General features: G+C 46.7%; 1 protein-coding gene across 1 annotated transcript in view; it reads left to right on the top strand.

Moving 5' to 3' along the window:
- The window catches only part of LOC119457953 (uncharacterized), a 100,760-nt gene extending 81,169 nt beyond the window's left edge, over positions 1 to 19,591 (top strand). The window contains exons 10-16 of the mRNA XM_037719736.2: positions 967 to 1,186; positions 3,019 to 3,172; positions 4,765 to 4,886; positions 11,439 to 11,568; positions 15,111 to 15,281; positions 16,660 to 16,773; positions 19,331 to 19,591. Of these exons, the coding sequence (XP_037575664.2) occupies positions 967 to 1,186; positions 3,019 to 3,172; positions 4,765 to 4,886; positions 11,439 to 11,568; positions 15,111 to 15,281; positions 16,660 to 16,773; positions 19,331 to 19,471 (1,052 nt within the window). The 3' untranslated portion in view covers positions 19,472 to 19,591. The remainder of the gene's footprint in view (positions 1 to 966; positions 1,187 to 3,018; positions 3,173 to 4,764; positions 4,887 to 11,438; positions 11,569 to 15,110; positions 15,282 to 16,659; positions 16,774 to 19,330) is intronic.
- Positions 19,592 to 20,203: the final 612 nt, after the last annotated feature.

Raw genomic sequence — 20,203 nt, 5'->3', positions numbered from 1 at the left:
ATGACGTGCCGGTGGCTTTGTCTGCGCCATGCAAATTATCTATGATTTGCAGGTGTCTAATGCAAGACAGAGGCATGCTAGGGCTTCATAGAGTGCTCTGTGTGAGGGCAGTTTACGACAGTGCTCATCAGCCAACCTTGCTGATACGTGATTGCCTAGGAGAGCATGCACTGTCCAAGGGGAACGGAGCAAGGCTCGCCCCTTCATCACTTCAGACCTTGCACGTGTGATCCCGCGATATCGGGTACCCAAATTCTGAAACAAAGTCGTGATACAGTTGCACTTAAGTTTGCTGCGACCTAATTTATCAACGAGAAAGATGACTCATTGTATATATGAACCTCGCATTGTAATCCAGAGTATCGAATGTAACTTTCTGGGAGATAGCTTTTGAGTGTGCCTGCTGTTGAGTGCGTATGCTGTACACCTGTACATAGTTCTTCTAAGTGAACTAGTTCTAAGCATTCGCCCGTCCATATTGCTTTTGGCCTCCCTCGTATTTAGCAGCGCCACAATTCTGGCAATTAGTCCTGCACCTACTAGCCCGGCAGCGTGTTTTGTTGAACTATTTAATCAAACTTCAATTCAGTACATTTGATTTCAGTTCAACTAAGCTCATTCAGTACCTGCAATCATGTTATTTCTGCGAACATCTTGCAACATTCACGCAAGATGATCAAACCCACAGCCGGAGGCCAGCAAGTGAGTCCAATGCCAACCTGAGCAGAGCCAGCAAGTGAGTCCAATGCCAACCTGAGCAGATACATAACATAGCACTGCGGCGCCATTTAGAGCCCAACTGCAACGAAATATCGACGCTAATGCCCGCTCAATGCTTAACGCACTTTAGTTGAGAAAATAGTTGCTTCTTCTGTGAGCAATACAGAGCTCGGCGGGGTCAGGTGTTCGCAGCATCCTGAACCATAGCGAGTTTATATATATATATATATATATATGCACTTGCAGGAAAGGCTAGGCTTCTCGTGTGCTCTTACGGTGAGTCTGGCGTGGTGAAAACCATGGTGCCCTCGGACGGCTTGTGCGATGTCGTCTTCTACACGGACGTAACCTACGACGGTGAGGCGGAAGCTATCGTTCCCAAGGACGGAGGGCCGGCATTTGACGTGCTCAAGTCCGCCGCCACGAAGTACACAAAGACGTCGTTCGGCACCTCCATGGCTACTGGGTGAGCGGCCCTCGCACTGCACGCAAGAGTTTGCGACAGAGTATAGGTAGTTTTAGCGCAGCGGAAACGGAACTTGTTACGCAGCTAGGACGCACCCGACCACAGCGACGTCCCGCTTGGCGCTTCGCACAGTTCGTTAGCGAGTTTTAGTGTGCGGAGACAAAGTCGTGATACAGTTATACTCCTCGTAAGTTTGCTGCGACCTATTTTATCAACGAGAAAGATGACTCATGCATAAATGACCCTCGAATTGTAATCCAGAGTATGGAATGCAAGTTTCTGGGAGATAGACGCATCCGAGAACAGCGGTACTTAGGGCGGCATTCCGTTTGGCGCTCCGTAAAATGGGCGTACGGGGACATACACGTCCGAGTGTTCGAGGTACCGAGCCCGAGGTCGTCATCCCGAGCCCGAGACCGTCATCGATTGTTTCGATTCTGTCAGCCCTGTTGGCTTTCACGTCATCCACGCTGGCCTAGCCTAGCTGTTTGTCCATAGAAACACTATTTGATTGCTGCGCAAGTCACCTTTTCTAAAAAAAAAAAAAAGGTCGGTCTATCACAGCTTCTCACGCCGGCTGTAGCTGCGAAAGTTTGGCATGACAGAATTAGAAGACCAATGAAATATTCAAGCACGGTTACTCACTATTGTATGCCGAATACTCTGCTTCAATGGCATCGTATTGACGGGATCTGTATGATCCACGTGCTGTGTCAAAAGCAGTCTCCGACTCTTTTCAAAATTCTACCCGTACTGGCCGACACTCAGCCACATTCATACTCCTGTTGTCAAACTTCTACCGCTGTGAACGTAACGGGAGCGAAGGGGTGCATCAATGCACCCTATACACTTCCAGGTGGACTGCAGGCCGTCTTAACTCCGGCAGTGGCCGTTTACACTGTAAAATGATTTGCGCCCTTATTAAGAGAAAGCTTTAGCTCAGGTGCTCCTATACATGTAAAAGGAAAATTCCTTTTCTTGGCAACCACTGCACCACGTTTGACGAGGTTTGTTGCATTTAAATGAAAAACTTAAATAAAGAATACGAAACCAACAGGCACTAGATTGTTCAAGTTTTTCATTTAAATGCAACAAACCTCGTCAAACGTGGTGCAGTGGTTGCCAAGAAAAGGAATTTTCCTTTTACATGTATAGGAGCACCTGAGCTAAAGCTTTCTCTTAATAAGGGCGCAAATCATTTTACAGTGTAAACGGCCACTGCCGTAAAACCCCAGATGTCGTGAATTTTTTTATTAAAGATTGGCAAAAATCGCACATTTTAAGAAAACGAAACTATGCAAGTTTACAACTCAAACTTGGCAATGACAAATGGCATCACAATTATGTGCATTGGATCTAATAGTACATCTAAAGCGGACAAAATTGATATGTTACACATAAATCTGAAAAAAAATCTAATAAGGAAATAGATTTTGCAGAACCCTTGTAGACAACTTAACAAATGCACGTGAGATATAAATTGGCATACCGAATTTGTCCACTTTGAATGATCTATTGGATGCCTTTACAGAACCGCGATATCTGTTCTTGATGCACTGCTTCTATTTTTTTTTTCGAACTTTCGCTTCCAACAGTCACTACAATGTAACTTTCACTCTCAAATGCAACAAAATCTGTCCAGGGGTTATCTCGGAAAAGCGTTTCTGCGTTTTACAAGTATTTGAATAGGCCGCGTCGGAGTTGAGGCCGAAGCTAAAGCTTCCTCTTAACGCCTAATGGTGTAAAATATTTTACATTGTCGTCCGAAGCTCTGCGATTTGACCGGCTGCTGCTCAAATAAGTTTTTTTTTTCTCTCTTTTTTGTTCGTCAGGACCATTGCGGATGCTGCAAGGGAAAAGAAATCTGAATTGATGGCCGCCATGGCAGACCTGTTTGGTGCCAAGATGTTCCACTTCGGCATGTTGAATGTCGAGAACATCGAGGACTACGACAACCTGAAGGACGCAGATTTGCAGTACATAAAGGTGAATGCGTACTCCTCGAAGCTAAGGCCCAACAGCGCCAGTACAACGCACACACGACGTGCACAGCAGATTGAGAATGACGCTTCATTGTGAACTTGGCTGAGGCAGGCTCAGAGGCTCTTGTTACAGTTAATCTCGAGATTACCTCGGTAAACCCATAGCAACGAAGAATTGTTCTGTTATGCAACAGTTTACCCTATTTCAATAAAAGTTACTGTAATTTAATCTGTAATTTAATCTGCACTCAGTAGATGTGCAGCTAAAGTTTTCGATCGAGAGGAATCTTTAAATCGGGAGCTCCCAGCAAAAGACATTGTAATGGAGAACTCGTTTTGCTGGGTATTCACTGTACCGAATTCGATTATGCCGGTTGCTAAAATGGGGAAAATCCACCCTAGTGTAAATGTGGTTTACTCTCTTAACAACAAACTTGAATCAAATCAGTTCGGCGGTTTCGAGAGCGTCTCTGTTTCACGCGCATTTGAATATGGAAATCGAGGTTGCCACCGAGGTAGTGTAAATGTGATGTCCCAGTTTTACAGCTTTCTCCAATATTGGTACAATATTTAGCATGGTTCTCTTAAAGTCTTGCTGAACAACCACTCCGAAATATAGTGCGAATAACTGTTGGGCAGGACATTTTCAAAGCATTCGTAATCTTACCGAGTTCAAAATAAACTAACATGATTCAGAATAACTTAGAACGGGAATAATCAAGCATTAAGCGCATTAATTAGCAGAAACTCGTGAAAATCGCTTCCTGAACACGCTAACACATACATCGCTCTTTCTGCTTCAGTTGCTCTAAGACAAGTACAGAACTGCGACATCTGTCCTTGGTGCAGTTAAAGGGATTTGAGGAAGGTTCCTTGGCAGCTTTAAGCTTACCGAGTTTTGGGAAACTTTCTATGTCATGCCCTTAACCAATTTCTGCTTCCTACGGACATTAGAATTCAGCTTTCGTTCTTAACAAAGCTCAATTAAATGAGTTCAGTGGTTATGAGAACATTGTCATTCACGTGTACTCGAACTTGCAAATCAGAGTGCATCGAGATAGTCGAAAATGCGATAGTTTGTGCACCTTGTTACAGTATTGTTACAATATTTAATAGGGTTCTGCAGTTATCCTGCTCGTGAATCTGTGGCATATTTTGTGTGGCATTTGTAATAAATCAGTTTTGTTAGCTTTAGATGTCTCCGTAGATGCAATTTATAGGCTTTTAATGTAGCTTTTGTTCATTTCAAGCTTTTAGCTTGAAAGTGTCTATTTTTATTATTTCGATCATTCTTTTAAGCCTTAGACCAAAAATTTGCTCCGGTCTGTCGTTAGACACCAATTTTGGTTCCGTGGACGCCTACGAAAAACCAACGCTCCAGATAAGATGCCCTGACCCACAAGCTTAATCTTTGTGTAATGAAATATGGGCCCTTCATCTGTACCAAGAGGACGTGAAACAAAGCTTATCAGTCGATCGCACAACCTTCACCATTTTTTTTTTTTTTGAATAAGGGAAAGCAATTAACTGCAATAAGCTGATGTCGCAGCTCGAGTTGCTCATTGCGCTGCAGTATACACTGCTTTGACCTTGCAGGTAGCCAACGAGTTTCTGAAGGGCAAGTCGTCAGCCCGTTTGTACCACAAGGCTCTGGGCCTGTCACTCCGAGACGGTTCGAAAGGAGCCAAGATTCTCGACGCCGCCAAGCGAGTTACCGAGTAAGAGTGGCCCGGTGATGATGCGCCCGATTTTGACACTGAACCGTGTTTTCTGGAAGCTAAACACTTTTGTAGAATGACCCGTCTGGTTGGAAGTAATTACCAGTGACGAAACGTATCCACCCAAAATTCTAAAACTTCGTTTAGGAGCCAACACTGCACCTTCCCGACCCGCCGTGGTTGCTTAGTGGCCATGGTGTTGGGCTGCTAAGCATGAGGTCGCGGCGGCCGCATTTCGATGGGGGCGAAATGCAGAAGACACCCGTGTACTTACATTTAGGTGCACGTTATAGAACCCCAGGTGGTCCAAATTAATCCGGAGTCCCCCCCCCCCCCCCCCCCACTACGGCGTGCCTCATAATCAGGTGGTTGTTTTGGCACGTAAAACCCCATAATTGTTTAACTGCACCTTCCCCCACCTCAGTTTCCCCCTCGGTCAAATGCACAAACGTTACCATCTCCAGTGGCGCTCTCTACACTCCTCTGCCTCTGCTGTAACCGACCCTCCAAAAATATTTGAGGAAGGAGTCGAGTTGGCTCGTAAACGCCGGGTTTAATTGTATGCACTATTTCGCTAACCGTATTTGCGTCAAGTACGCTTGTTCGTGACGTCGAAATAGTGCGGCTGACGATAGAATGGACGACGTGGACATAATTGCCGCAGAACTACAACACCAACCTTCAGGCGTATGCGTACGGCAGGAATTTACCGCCACTACCTGTCGTCTGCTGTTTCTAACCATGGAATGCAATGAGTTTACTCATGTAAATCGATCAAATTTTGGCGTTCGGGGACCGCACGTGAATTTAATACGACGCATCTCGGGGGCATTGCTCTACAATTCTCATCTACGCGAGAAATATACCGCTTTTCACACACAACACGGTGTTCGTTAGGTTTGGCTAGTCTGTGAGAAATACACCGCTTATGACCCCAGACTTGCTGTCCTGGATTTACTCTCTAATGTTGCCATCCTTAATGAATACTTTACGCGGTTTTCGCCCAGGCGATTGCGCTTTAACCAAGTTATACGGCATGGTACTGGTAGCTCCAAAGAGGAGGGATGTAACAATGGATAGTATTACATATGTGTTGGTGGCAAAAACAGCTGTAGATATTTTGGCTTAAACAGTACTTGACATGGGGATGACTACCGAGGTGACAGGTTAGATACCGATGGTATTAGGAGCGCACTGACAAAGTATGTTTGTGGATTATCTGCACACAGTCCACAAAGGTGCCCGTTTAAAGGCCCAGATAATGTCATCTGTTCTGTACACGTACAATCTTCAGCGATTGGAACGCGCTACTCGCAGGATGGCGGCTGACACTTTTCTTTTGCGTTGGGGACATCGAACTGATGCATGTTTAAGTGCGAAGCACTTTAGGGGCCCGGGCTGTCGGCGTGTAATGTGATCTCATGTCCTCGTGGTCACGCGCAAGAACAAGTTCTCAAGAATGGGAACAAGTGTAGAATTCATCAAAACAGGTTCAAAATAAACTAACATGATTCAGAATAACTTAGAACGGGAATAATCAAGCATTAAGCGCATTAATTAGCAGAAACTCGTGAAAATCGCTTCCTAAACGCGAGTCTGGTACAAGCGCAGCGCAACAGAGGGCGCCACCACCCCACAAGCGCTCGATTCCTCCTCACTTGTGCAAGAATAGCACAAGAACACGGTGTAAGAATAAGGAGAGGTGCTGACACTCTCCCCCCAACGCGCGCAAAAGCGCCGCTCGCTCGCGTCCAGATTATGTTCGGCTTGGTTGCAGCTGGTTCGGCGCCGTCGTAGAGGGCGCTGCGGTATGCGGTCCCAGCCTCGGCGGCAAGGCGCGTGCTGCCGCTGCTTCGTCTTCCTGCTTGCATGTGCGGTTGCGCTGTTTTGAAGGCACGATTTTTGTTCGCGATCGTTTCATGAGCTTGTGCTTGGGTATTGTCGCCATGGGCCCTCGACGAAGGTGGCAGCGGCCTTCTGAGGGGCGTTTGAAATGGCTAGAAAGTGCTTCGTTCCGAACTGCAATTCTGGATACCTGACTTGTGCGGAGCGTCTACCTTTATTCAAAGCGCCGTCCGACAGCGGTCGTCTAGAGCAGTGGCGCCGTGCAAATCTGAGGGCAGACCGAACTCTAACGCCTACCGACCATGTCTGCACCAGCCATTTTTCAGAGGATACCATATCGATGGCATATTGTCACGACGTCGAAAGCTCGAGGGACAGACGAAACGCACTTGTCGGCAGAGGCAGTAACAAGAACGGACGGTTTTAAAACAGCGCGCGCTCGTCACTGCTTCTTCTTCTTCTTGCTATGTTTTTCATAAGTGCCGATGTGTCTTATGCCGTCGTCATCGCCGCGCTAGACACGTGGCAATATTACTCGGAGCGCTCGATAGGATTCCCACCATTTCCAAACTGTCCAAAGAACCTCACACGGTCAAATAAACCTCGAAATCCGCTGCGGAAGAGAGAACCTCCTGTGTGCCGCAGTAGTTTGTGCAAATTTTGCTGCATATAAAAGATATATACTGGGTGGTTTACTATCATGCACCAAGATTGGAAAATATGTAAATGTCACGTAGCTGGACAGAACCAAGGTAATGTTGTCTGCCGTCGCTTGGAGATACTCAGGTTATTTTTTTATTCCGCTTAATTACATAATTATTTTCATAATTGATTAATCAACTCTTTTAATGCTATAATCGGATAAAAAGTATGAAAAAGAGAATTGTACAACGGCGTGGAAAACTCCCAATATAACTTAATGTTGCTCAATACGTGATACATAAGTGTTTTCCGAGCGTGAACGAAACCCGCGAATACAGCAATATTGCCGCGCGACTGGCCGCTCGAGGCACTTTGCGTGTATTCGTGAGCTTCTTTCATGCTCGAAAAAACTGATTATTGTGTGGTGGGTGTGAGTGTATTTGTGGACAGGCTGTAGCATGCATTGTCAAACACGCTTATACATTGGCACATTCTCATATGCAATTTAAGAAAAAAGAAAGTTACCTCTTCTTTTTTAGATCCTGCAAGAGTCACTCAGTCCTCAATGGACGAAAGCCCAATGAATAATATACACGGTCTATATTAAGTGGAATTGGAATAAAAAAGGCATTTGCTCAGGTTTTCATCAGTAAACTGTGGTAGTGATGCTCTAATTCAAGATAGACGCCTGCCTTCGTCCCGCCTAATAAATTCCCATTTGAAAGAGTTTTTATATAGCTGATGTGCATTCTCATCTTAAGTTCTAGCCATGAACAGCCACTTTGCTCTGGTGCATTGCATATCGCAAGCTTGCGCCGTTTCATTTCTTAATTTATATCGCGGCCACATTGAATTCGCGCAACGATGATTGAACGGTTTTCTGGGTGCGAATGGAAGCAGCGATAAGCATGAAATACATTTTCTGGTGCAGTCACTATTTTCTTCTGATCGAGGGGTAGCACGCGGACTAAAACCCGTGTCACACGGGCGTTTCGAAGGCCTTCCAACCGATAGTCAGTTGACTCAAAGGTCAAGTTCGAACTGCTACACGAGCGGTTTCGAAGGCCGTCGAGTCAATAGTCTATCGAGTCAACGGAGCACTCCACAACTCTATCGAAATCTCGATGGCCTTTGAGCTACGGAAGCGGAAACAGCGCGAACATGCCCTCTCGTTCACAGTGTGCTCGTACTCATGGTTAGAAAGAACAAATCGAACCAAAATGCTCTAAAAACACTATATATGAGTGTTATTAATTATTCAATAAAGTATTTTTACCACTTGACATGTGCAAACTGTACATACTCTCGACAACAGCGACGTGCTTGTGTTCATTCCTTTCTCCATGTTGTCTAGTACACTCTCCCTCTACTCAATGTGCTGCCGGCTGCCGTCATATCGCCGCCATTTCGCCATATAAACAAACATAAAAGAAATTATAGTGCTTTTAAGTGGTTTTAATGTTAACTTTTGGTGACATGAAAACGAAAATAAAGATCCCCAGCGCCACACAATTTTGCGAGAAACGCCTGAACCACTCAACGGCCTTTCAAATGTGCCGTGTAGCAGCGCGACAACTCCTTTGAGTCGATAGAGTTGTGGCGTTTCGAAGGCCGTTGACTGGAAGGCCTTCCAAATATGCCCGTGTGACACAGGCATAACACTTTCGTTTTTTTTTATGCTTGGATGAACCGCTAGACCGGACGAAACAAATTGCACGCGCGAGGGTAACTTCAGTGGGCTTTGATTGCTGCCCGATTGATCCGTGTTGACGTCATCCACGCCCTGCACAAGGAACCTTCATGTTAGCGAAGCCTGGTCATCACTTATCACTTATCACTTTAATGTGAAATAACGATTTTTTTTCGCGCTTTGAGATTTACTCACTCCACTACGAACGAAAATTTAGCGGAGGCAGAGGAATGCCAAGCCGCCGGCGCCGCTAAGCTGGGACCGCTGGCCGCGGCGCCCTCTATCTGCTCGCAGCAGAGCTACTCGGTGCGCCTGCGCGCGGCCGAACATAATCTGGACGCTCGCTCGCGCGCAGTGTCAACACCTAAATATTCTTCCACCGTGCACAAGAATAACATAAGGGAAACACCGGCGCATCACTGCTTCGCACTTCCCCAAGTTTCACGTCAGTGGAGCTGCATTAGCGCTGGATTGGAACTACACAAGCTTAACGAACTTTTCAGCGTTCAGTGTGTACGCTTTGTCCGTACCTGCTTTGTCAAGGAAAAACGAAATGTGGATTTGCCTTCGCCTGTGCGCCTTTCTTGGTCTTCACATAACTCCCGGCGATTAATATATCAACTAATGTCCAAGGCCGTGCTTACTGTGGACGTCCGAAGTTACAAGGTGGCGCCACGGACGCTGTTAAGTATGTTTCACTGTGTGATCGGTGCACACGATGGTAAACTTCGCCATATTTTTTCTTGACAAACCAGGCAAATAATGTAGCAACAAGTGTCGTATTAAACGATCGGGACCATAATATGGAACCTTGCTGCGAAATTTGACCGACAGTAACGCAGCAGGGCATACAAAAGTATATATTTTTTCAAAGTTCTTAGCGAATTGCTTATATTTCGAAGCGCACAGCTTATGGTTGACAACGGCTCCAATTTTAAAATACCTTCATTCATTTTTGCGAACGTATGAGAAAAAGTAGAACACTTCTCAATCTGTTGCTGCACTCCTTTTCATGCACTGTAACACACCACGCAACACTGCGGAGGCTACGCAAAGACTGCGCATACAGAAGTGTATCACTCCGCATGTTTCACAGTGAACTAGCCTTTGGTCTGCTACGTGCGCAGTGTACCTTGGTCGCGAATGAAACGGCGTTCTGTGGGAGCTATGCAATGACTGCAGTCGTACGAACGTGTGTGTCGCTTCCTTTGCTCGTCGTTATGTAATTAGTAGGCTCAGTTCCGCTTCGTCTCTTTCATGTGACAATAGATTCGTCAATTTGTGACCCTAACGTACAGTCGTCATCAATATCAAGCTAATTTCATCAATATCAATATCGTCATCAAGTCGTCAATATCGGCGACTCCAAGCGAATTTCCGGCGTCGCCGTGAGGTTCCGTATAAAGTCCAACGGCGATAAAATCGTCGCCGCGCGCCGTATGATGTATGCGCGAGTGAAAGCGCGCGAGGGACGCGCGCTTTCACGGAGAGCGAACGCACGGCGGAGTGTCTGCCGTCGTGCGAAGGGCCGTGAGGGGAGGGGAGGTGACGTTTAGCTGCGGCACCAAATGCGTATCTTGCGAACGGATGCAAGCGGAACTGGCGACTAAATCTCCCACGCATAAGCAGGAAAGCGGGAATGCAGCGCGGGAGGGAGGGGGTGCGGCTTCTAGTAACTGCGTACTTGTACTTTTCGCGATTGCGGGCTGTCGCGCGCACCGTATCTTGAAAGCGATCTCCACACGGCTCTTACCTTTGTATGCGCTGTGCTTTCGCCGCTCAGTTTCCATTGAAGCGATAGACCGCACGAACCTTCGCTCGCTGCTGATGCCAAGCATGCTCACGCCAACCTTTTGACAGTGGTTGTCGGTTTTGACAGTGGTGCGGTCATCGAGTGTGATCTATGCATGTTTTCTTGTGCACGCCGACACCAGGCTTGTTAATTCAGTTAGTAAGTGAACGTGTGTTTTAAGTTTATGCAGGCGCTAAAACTACTATCCTTACTCCGTATAGCTCTCTAATAATTTTTTATCGTAATTGATGCTTCGCCTTTCGGGCGAAATCTAGGAACTTGGTACATAACGTTTACCTGATGAACTTCAGTATCATTGAACACTTTTATGAATGGCATGTGCGTTTAGGCCCTACGGGGGTTCGAAGAAGCATAGGTGTTGCCTTTCATATTGATGACAACTATATAAGGGATTGTGCTTGTGCCATCTCTTGCTGTCACGTAGCGCGAACAGCTGCTCTAGCGTCCGCAGCGTTGCGTGCTGTGTAATGCACGATTGAAGCGCCGCCTACCTTGCCCTATCGCGTTCGAGTTATTTTGCGGCGCGATTAGTGCCTTATTTGCTGCTCGTTTTGAACTCTAGCGACTTCCCCGAACTGACCATGGTCATCATCAAGCTGCATACCGAGAACTACGGCCCCGCGGGCGACCACTGGCCACTCGCACCCAACCCCGACGATGTGGACTTGTCCGAGCACAACGCTCTGTCCCTGGTGAGTAAGAATATGCCTGTGCTGCGTCAGTGCATTCATGTTAGAGTGCATGTGCGTGCGCATCAATGCACTGGCCCGATATAATTGCGATGACAATTATATCAACACTCCAGGCGAATTTTTGCCGTCGGTGTTACGCTGCATATATATATGAGCTCGAGAACAAATTTAAGGATCGCACAAAGAGCGATGGATCAGAGAGCGGAGTGTATCGAAGAGCATATATATTTATGCATATGTATGAGCTCTAGAACAAGTTAAGGATCGCACACAGAGCATTAGATCAGAGAGCTGCGTGGATCAGAGAGCAAACGACGATAGCCGATATTATATAGTTGAAATTATATTATATAATATTATATAGTTGCCCAGCTCAAAATGGAGCTGGGCAGGCCATGTAATGCGTAGGATGGATAACTGGTCAGTGGACCAAGAGAAGGGAAGCGCAGTCGAGGACGGCAGGAAACCAGGTGCGGTGATGAAGTTAGGAAATTTGCAGGCGCAAGTTGGAATCGGCTAGCGCAAGACAGGGGTATTTAGAGATCGCAGGGACAATCGCAATTATAGCGAAGTTATAGTGGCAGCAAGGTACGCGGATGAGACATTCAACACATGTCCATATGCATATGTACATATGTACCTAAATATATGTGGAACCTCACGGCAACGCCGACGGCGACGCCAATGGAGAGAATTCGCTTGTTAAAAAAATTAAATTATGGGGTTTTACGTGTCAAAACCAGTTGTGATTATGAGGCACACCGTAGTGGGGGACTCCGGAAATTTGGACCACCTGGGGTTCTTTAACGTGCACCTAAATCTAAGTACACGGGTGTTTTCGCATTTCGCCCCCATCGAAATGCGGCCGCCGTGACCGGGATTCGATCCCGCGACCTCGTGCTCAGCAGCCCAACACCATAGCCACTGAGCAACCACGGCGGGTAATTCGCTTGTTCAATCGCAATTATATAGCGCAGTTATAGCGACAGCAAGGTACGCGGATGAGACATACACGGGTGCGCCAAAATTTATTGCACCCTTAAATGATTTACATGCTGCGAAGTGCCTGTAATCGCGTCGCACAGACACCAATGCGGTCCTGCAGTGCCACCCTTCGTCCTGCAGTGGACATAACTGCAGTTAAACAGTTCAATCCCAGTGCTTAAATGCTAAACAATATTAGTGCTTATTGTTATTTCACTGCATGGGGCCGATCTTTATAGGGAGCGCAGTGAAATAACTCTTAAACAATGAAACGACCGCAGTGGTGTCTGTGCGACGCGATTACAGGCACTTCGCAGCATGTAAATCATTTAAGGGTGCAATAAATTTTGGCGCACCCGTGTATGTCTCATCCGCGTACCTTGCTGTCGCTATAACTGCGCTATATAATTGCGATTGTCCAAGCGAATTCGTCGCCATCGTCGTCACCGTGAGGCTCCACATATATTTAGGTACATGTATTGCATATGCTTATCCATGCCGTATATGCGGGTTATACTGCTAAATTATTGTATCACTAAAGTTGTTCATACCAGGTTTTACGTTCTTGGCTAAATCGTTCACCAGAATTTTGACAAGGCAGTCCACACACAAATGTCTTTAAACATGACATTCGCAGGGCATGTCTTTCATCGTAAATCTCATCATACTGTTCGTGATGTTCGTGAAAAAAAAAATTAGTAGGCTCAGATCCGCTTCGTCTCTTTCATGTGACAATAGATTCGTCAATTTGTGACCCTAACGTACAGTCGTCATCAATATTAAGCTAATTTCATCAATATCAATATCGTCATCAAGTCCTCAATGTCCTCAAAGTGACGTGATCCGAGTGGCGCGTCTTCTTTACGAGCGGCGTAGTGGCGCCGGTGAGATGTCATCAGAGGCCCCACTCGACGTGTTAACGCTTTGAAGGGTGCCAGAACGTTTGATGCACCCGCTTATAGTTTCGAAACGCCGGTCCCGAAACAGCCAGGCACTGGTGTAAGGAGCGCCCACCATGATCCTGACACCAGTGCTCGGTGCGTGTCTTCGGAAAGAACTTTAGTGTTGTTCGTAACACGCGATCCGTCTTTTGAGCCAGTGCAATCCAGATACTCCTGATAATATTGCGCAGCAATCGCTCAGGTGTGGCATGTCAGCCTTATAGCTTCACCGCCTCTTTCTCCGTGTTCGGTGTCGGCGTCTCGTCGTTTACAAGAAGCAGGCGGGGCCTTACACAGCGATCGCGCCGGAGATGGGAAAGTACAAAGAACACTCGCAAGACAAATGACATTAAAGGGAAAGTGAAGGAAAATAGCAGGTCCAGCTAGATGGAAACATCAAGCGTCTGTAATAACGAATCTGTGTCATTTTGCAGCGAGGATAGCTTTTCGTTAGCCAGGGAAGACGAAAATTGAAAATCAACGAGTGGCGCCACCTGTCGTCGAGTACGGTATCCCTCTCGTGTGACGCGTGGTGGCACCTCGGGGCGCGGGCCGGCTGGAGCCGCCCGCCAGCTAGCTGGGACACGGAGAGGCGGAGAGGTGGTGACGTGAAGATTAATTACGTCATGAGCTTAGTTTTGGCGCGGGTGATTCAAATTGAGGAGAGCAAGCAGGACGTTCGGTGGCAGTGTTATTACGCAATAAAATCGTAGTTGGCGCCCAGTAAACGATGATTTACTTCTAGACAGATAAGCAATCAAATTAACTTAATATTCACCACGGGTAGCAAAGGCTTAAGAAAGGGGTCTCCTCGGTTGCGCGGTTTCCATGCATCATGTGTACTTATGCATAGTATTTAACTGAAACCACCAAGGAAAGCTCCATTTAATTATTAGATTCCAACACTGAGCGTCGGATCAGTCGTAAATTAATTTCTCGTTTCAATTAATGCATTTTTTTAAAGATAGCTTACAAATACTTTCTGTGGAGACATGCCTAAAGGAACATCTGTGCACAGTTGCGGTGTACGGTACACGGTAACGCCCGATACATAACATAGCCAATCCACCTAATTGCCGCCATTTTCGGAATGCACGTACATAGCAACAGGACACGAGTGTGAGCGTTGGTGGCGCCACCTCGGGACGCTGGGTTCAACCAGAGCATGCACGCACAATTATGATAGCAATGACGGGACAACCGATTGCTATGCATAAACACATTGTTATGGTGGACAACCGGCAAATATTCAATTGAGTAAGCATTCGCTATAGAAGCTAAGTTGACAAAAAATGAGCGGGTAATTGAGTCACCGGTACCTACCAAGCAGTTTTCGGTAAAATACGTTGCAGAGGACAAGGCGCAAATTTTTGACGTTTGATGGTAACCGATATTTAATAAACTAATTCAACTATTAAATAAGGCATGAATGAAAGATCGGAACAAACGAACTCGTGTTTTCGGTCTGCTTCTCGCAACCTAATCCAGGCTGCGATGCAGGACGTGAATGAATGAATGAATGAATGAATGAATGAATGAATGAATGAATGAATGAATGAATGAATGAATGAATGAATGAACGTCTATTTCCTGCCTTCTCCTCGCAACTTTATTCAGGCTGCGATCAAGGACGACATGGAGGAACAGCTGCAGGCCATCTCGAGCCAAGGCAAGTACGCGCTGCTGTCGTTTGCCATGTTCGCGAGGACCTACCGCATGAAGAAAACGTGGAACGGCGCGGCTGCTCGCGAGATGTCCGAGAGCAGCCTCAACATGGACTACTCGTCGGTGAGTCTGCGCCATTCATCTTGCGCCACTCAGTGTATCGTAAGAACTTGTCGAGAAATGAATATAGGACAACCCATATTTTTCAAGAGAAATGAAAAACTTTGGACATGACGCACTTATATTTACCGTAAGCTATGCCACTGAATCTCGCGAGTCGGCGCCACAAGGCATCCTCATCGTAACTGCCAGAGAAAAGCGGTCCTTGTCGGACGCTTGGCAGGTGTCCTCGGCAGCTCAAACGACGTCGTCCTCAGTGCCTTCGGGTGCGTTGGATGTAGATCACTTCCTAAGCCAATCTCGATAATCGTCAGACTTGCTTTACAGCGGGAGTGACGGAGGACCTCCGATAGAGCGGAATTTTACTAGCTTTGTTCGCGAATATACGTCGAGGTTCTTTAATCGCGAATGTAGGTCGATAGCCAATTTGCTTAACACAAACATTTAAAATACGTCGTTCTATACTCGGATAAATACGGTATGTGGTGAATTTGGTAGGGTCTGCATCATCGAAACACGGGCATCTTAAAACGCGTGTCACGTATACACTCTATAATGAATTAATGAAGGGAACCGAGGGGTTTAGCATTCAGTACCAACCGTATGAATCCGTCAGACAATTAAGCCAATGATAGTATATGGGAAACTAATGGCAAACTAATGGCTTTGTTATTTTTAAGGAAGGCTAAAGATAGCTTGCTGCCGGGGAGAGGCGAACCCACAACATCAGCTTGACACATTTTATGCTCCATACCATTCGTACTACGGCCTCACCTGTCTGTTCAACTTATTGGATAAGCATAACCATATCACTACACACGGCCGTGCCGGTGAATGTGGAACATCCTTTCTAACAGCTTGCAATTTTTGGTTGTCGGTTCGACTGTCACTTTCATATCCATCTTACTTTATTAAGAGTAAAAAAAATATCTGCCCCTTCCACTACGGGAATATGGTCGAACAGCGAAGCTGTGAACGGCACTACTCGCGGGGGATGGGACACGTCGGCGTCCACGGGCGATGGCGTTCCTAGCGCGTTGCGGGGAGACGCTATTAGGGAGTGCGCTGGTTGCTCGTCAAAGGGCCGTGTTCAATGTCATAAAGCTTGTGATTGACATACGTTTGCTACAACATGGATAGGTCCAAATGCGTGGTGTACGTTTTAAAATTTTTGTTTGGCAGGTAGTGGTGTCAATGTGTCAGCATGTCACACTACTGTTCTCTAGAATAATTAGGCGAGTTGTTTGCCGATTATGGCCCTAATTTAGTTTCGAAGATACTGGAAACGTGTTGAAATGGGGCAATATTCAATGGGATACGCCCAACAAGGCGATAAATACGTTCGGGGCTGGAATACTTAACTTTTTTTTTCTTCTCGTAGGTGTGCAAAATGAAAACTGAAAAGGACAGCGAGGACACTGGCACCCTGTACGCTACGGACGAGCACAAAAAGTTCCTCGCTCTCTTCGACTCTGCAAGCACATTCACAAAGAAGGTGAGCCAAGCAACGGTGTAATGTTCATGGCACTGAAAGGCAGGCGTGCAAACACGACCTAAGTAGGAACACAAACGCCAACCACTGACCTTTCGCAAAACTGAAGTGCAAGGTCTCGCAAGTCTCACAAGTGGCGGAAAGAACTTGTGCGCATGCTCGGTAGAAGGCAGCACCAACCCGTCCGTCATGAACCTTTTCGGGCATTCTAGAAAGTTACCCTAAACCGAAACGAAGTATAGTTTCGGTTTAGGGTACCCAGGATGCACTTCGTGAATGATAAATCCTTTATTGTGTGTGCTATACCACTATTAATAAAATTTGATGTCGCAGAACCATAAGGCGCATTTCTGCGGGCTTATGTCTGCGCAGAACTATACCTTCATCAGATTTTGGAATACATTTGCGATCATGACAGTGTAACGAAACGCCTCCGAAATCTACGGCGCGGTGGGTGGCGAGTAACTTTCGAAGACAGGTGTTCCGCCATTCAAGATTGAATTCTCTCTTTATGAAGTCGTTTATAAGTTATTCTTTTGGTGGCCTGCCATTATAGCTGTATATTCAATTACCCCGTCATTCGACTTGATGGGCGTTTCGAGCTTTCAGCGTGGAAAGCGGTGAAGCAAAAAGTCAGCCGTAAGGGTGTCGAAATCGGACCCCTGCGCAGCCGCACGAAAACACTTAAGGTAAAAATTATCTGGCAGTCCTAACTCGCTAGTTTTGACTGAGCAGGCCCCGCGTCACCAAATTCAAACGTCAAGCAAAACAACACAACGTGTTAGGGGGCGTATTGTAGCTTCAAGAGCTGGACTGCAAGTGATAGCGGCGTCAACGCCCCTCTTATTGATCTTATTGATCGACGAATCAAACTGTCTCAAAACGTTTTAATTAAAGAACACTTTTTCTTTTCCATGCTTGCTTCCCTCATTACATAATCGCGCTTCAATCGCTGCTCCCATAAGCACCCTTGCTGATGTCGGTCACAATTTGTTCCGAACCGCTTTTCGCCCGAAGCTTCGTGACTTTTTGGATCGACCTTGCCTTATCGTTGAAGTGAGCTTTCTCGGGAAAAATGTGACAATCGAGAAGTAACCCTCAGGCCATGGCTATACTACCCATCACGCAGACGTATCATGTGACCCCTCACAGAGCTAATCAATTTACTTTCGAAGCCTGATCGATGGGTTGGTATAACCTTTTCCGACGAAAAATGCTTAGTTAATTAAGTTACATCCTTCATTTAGTCTCGACAGGGAGGGAAAATAAATGCAGGTGCAGCTCCGAATATGTTGTCTTTGCTCCGAGCTGTCCAACGTCATGGCAATGCAACAAAACTCTGCACGTGCAAATTTCGCAGTGAATACGTTTGGTGTATACTGCGCAGCGTGCCACGTGCAAGCTGAAGACAGAAATAGTAGTGTTCAGGATCTAACAGAAAGCACCCGCTGATACACCTCCACAAGGTGACATTAGACGTCCGGAGCCGGAATCAATCGCTGAATAAAAAATGTGCGACGTGTTTATGAGATCAGCTACATTGATTTCGTAGAGCGCCTCACAAATTTTCATCGATATTTGGCGACAGCACCTCGCACATCTACGGCGCGGTGGGTGGCGAGTCAATTTCAAAGGGATGGGAGAGAAATAAGTGCGTTATTGAACGAACTCAACTTTTCAGACACATGATACAGACATGATAGCATCTGGTGGTAGTTCTAATATACGAAAAAGAAACATAATTCTATCCCGTGGAAACTCGAGAACAAACCACTTTTCCAGCTGCCGGTATTTGGGTGAGCACGCCACGAAAAATTCCGGCCAACTATAGAGGCTAAAAATTGTGGGATTTTACGTGCTAAAACCCCGTTCTGATTATGAGGCACGCCGCGTAGTGGGGGTATCGGGAATAATTTGTACCACCTGGGGTTCTTTAACGTGCACCTAAATCTTAAGTGCACGGATGTCTTCGCATTTCGCCTCCATCGAAATGCGGCCGCCGTGGTCGGGATTCGACCTCGTGCTCAGCAGCCCAACACCATGGCCACTAAGCAACCACGGCGGGTACCAACTGGAGGCTAACAGCTTAGCTGCAAAATAATCAATGCTCGGCTTCACGGAAAGTGAAGGCTGGCTGTGTGACGGGCACACAGGGAACACGTACTTGCCGCAATATAGTAGGGAAAATGCTAGCGTAATGTGAAAAGACAGGGAGATACAGTTGTGTGGGTTACACACAACTGTGTGGATTAGACACAACTGTGTGTGGGTTACACACACAACACACAACACAATGGGGGTTCTAATTTGAGATCAATTTTTATTAGCTGCATACAATGGTACGACTTGCACACAACCTACAGACATGATAGCATCGGATGGCAATTGGAATATACGAGTTTTTTACAGTGGAAACAGGAAAATACTTAGCCTCAACCGGCACCAGTCACGTGTTAAGGCAATACGTCGTATCCGCAGCCGTCGGTCCACGCAGCCGCGATGTCCATCACTCTCGGGCCGGTTTGGCTAAGCGTTAATTTGCCCTCTTGTTCTTCCACAGACGAGCAAGCGACTGAGCGTGATGCCCCAGAATTTTACCGGCCTAGCAGTGTACAACGTTGAAATGGACGACTACAAAGGTGCCTGCGGGAAAGGAAAGTTCGTCCGGCTCAAGGCCATCAAGTCTGCGCTCGCTGCTTGACGCACCAAGTCGCAGCCAATGGGCGTCCGTGGACTGCGCCCCCCTGTCGGGAACCGGGGGCAAAGCAGAAGCCACCTGGACTAGCGACGGACAAAATGATGGCCTGGCGAGCAATAAAGAGAGCCTTTTTTTTTTTCTTTTCTAAGTCTATAGTTATCCCTTTTCTTTCCTCGTTAACAGGTCGGGAAAAATACACCTGTGCATGCAGATGTGTGCAAATTTGAGCGATCCCTATACCCGAGATGGAGCGGGAGTTTGCTTCCTACAGCTTCGCTTAGCACTTATAGCATTCGTCTGCTATAGCTTACGAATGGTTTTGTATGCCACGGAGTCGCGCCGCCCCACGTTGCCGTCGCCGCTGTCTCATGAAAACCACTGTGGAACCCCCTCCCTCTCCCCCACCCCCAATAATGCGTATTTCTTGCGATGGAAGAGACGACGAAACAAGTACGGGAACGACTATCGCAAAATTCGTGAAGCTACGACTTGCACACAACCTACAGACATGATAGCATCAGATGGTAATTCGAACATACGAGAGTGGAAACTCGCAAAACATTAAACGGAGAAATTCGCGCAACGGCAAAAAGCGACGCATCAATGGGCACCAGTCACACGTGTTAAAGCAATACGTCGTGTAGCGTACGTATCGAGTCTCCAGAGGCGATATGTGCAATGAGCAGAAAAAGTTCCGTAGAACCTGTAGCGCACCGACTGAGGGGAGGGGGGGGG

This window comes from Dermacentor silvarum, chromosome 7 (genome assembly GCF_013339745.2).
Source record: "Dermacentor silvarum isolate Dsil-2018 chromosome 7, BIME_Dsil_1.4, whole genome shotgun sequence".
NCBI lineage: Eukaryota > Metazoa > Arthropoda > Arachnida > Ixodida > Ixodidae > Dermacentor > Dermacentor silvarum.
The sequence above is the reverse complement of the archived record's forward strand: the minus strand, read 5'-3'. Positions and strand labels throughout refer to the sequence as shown.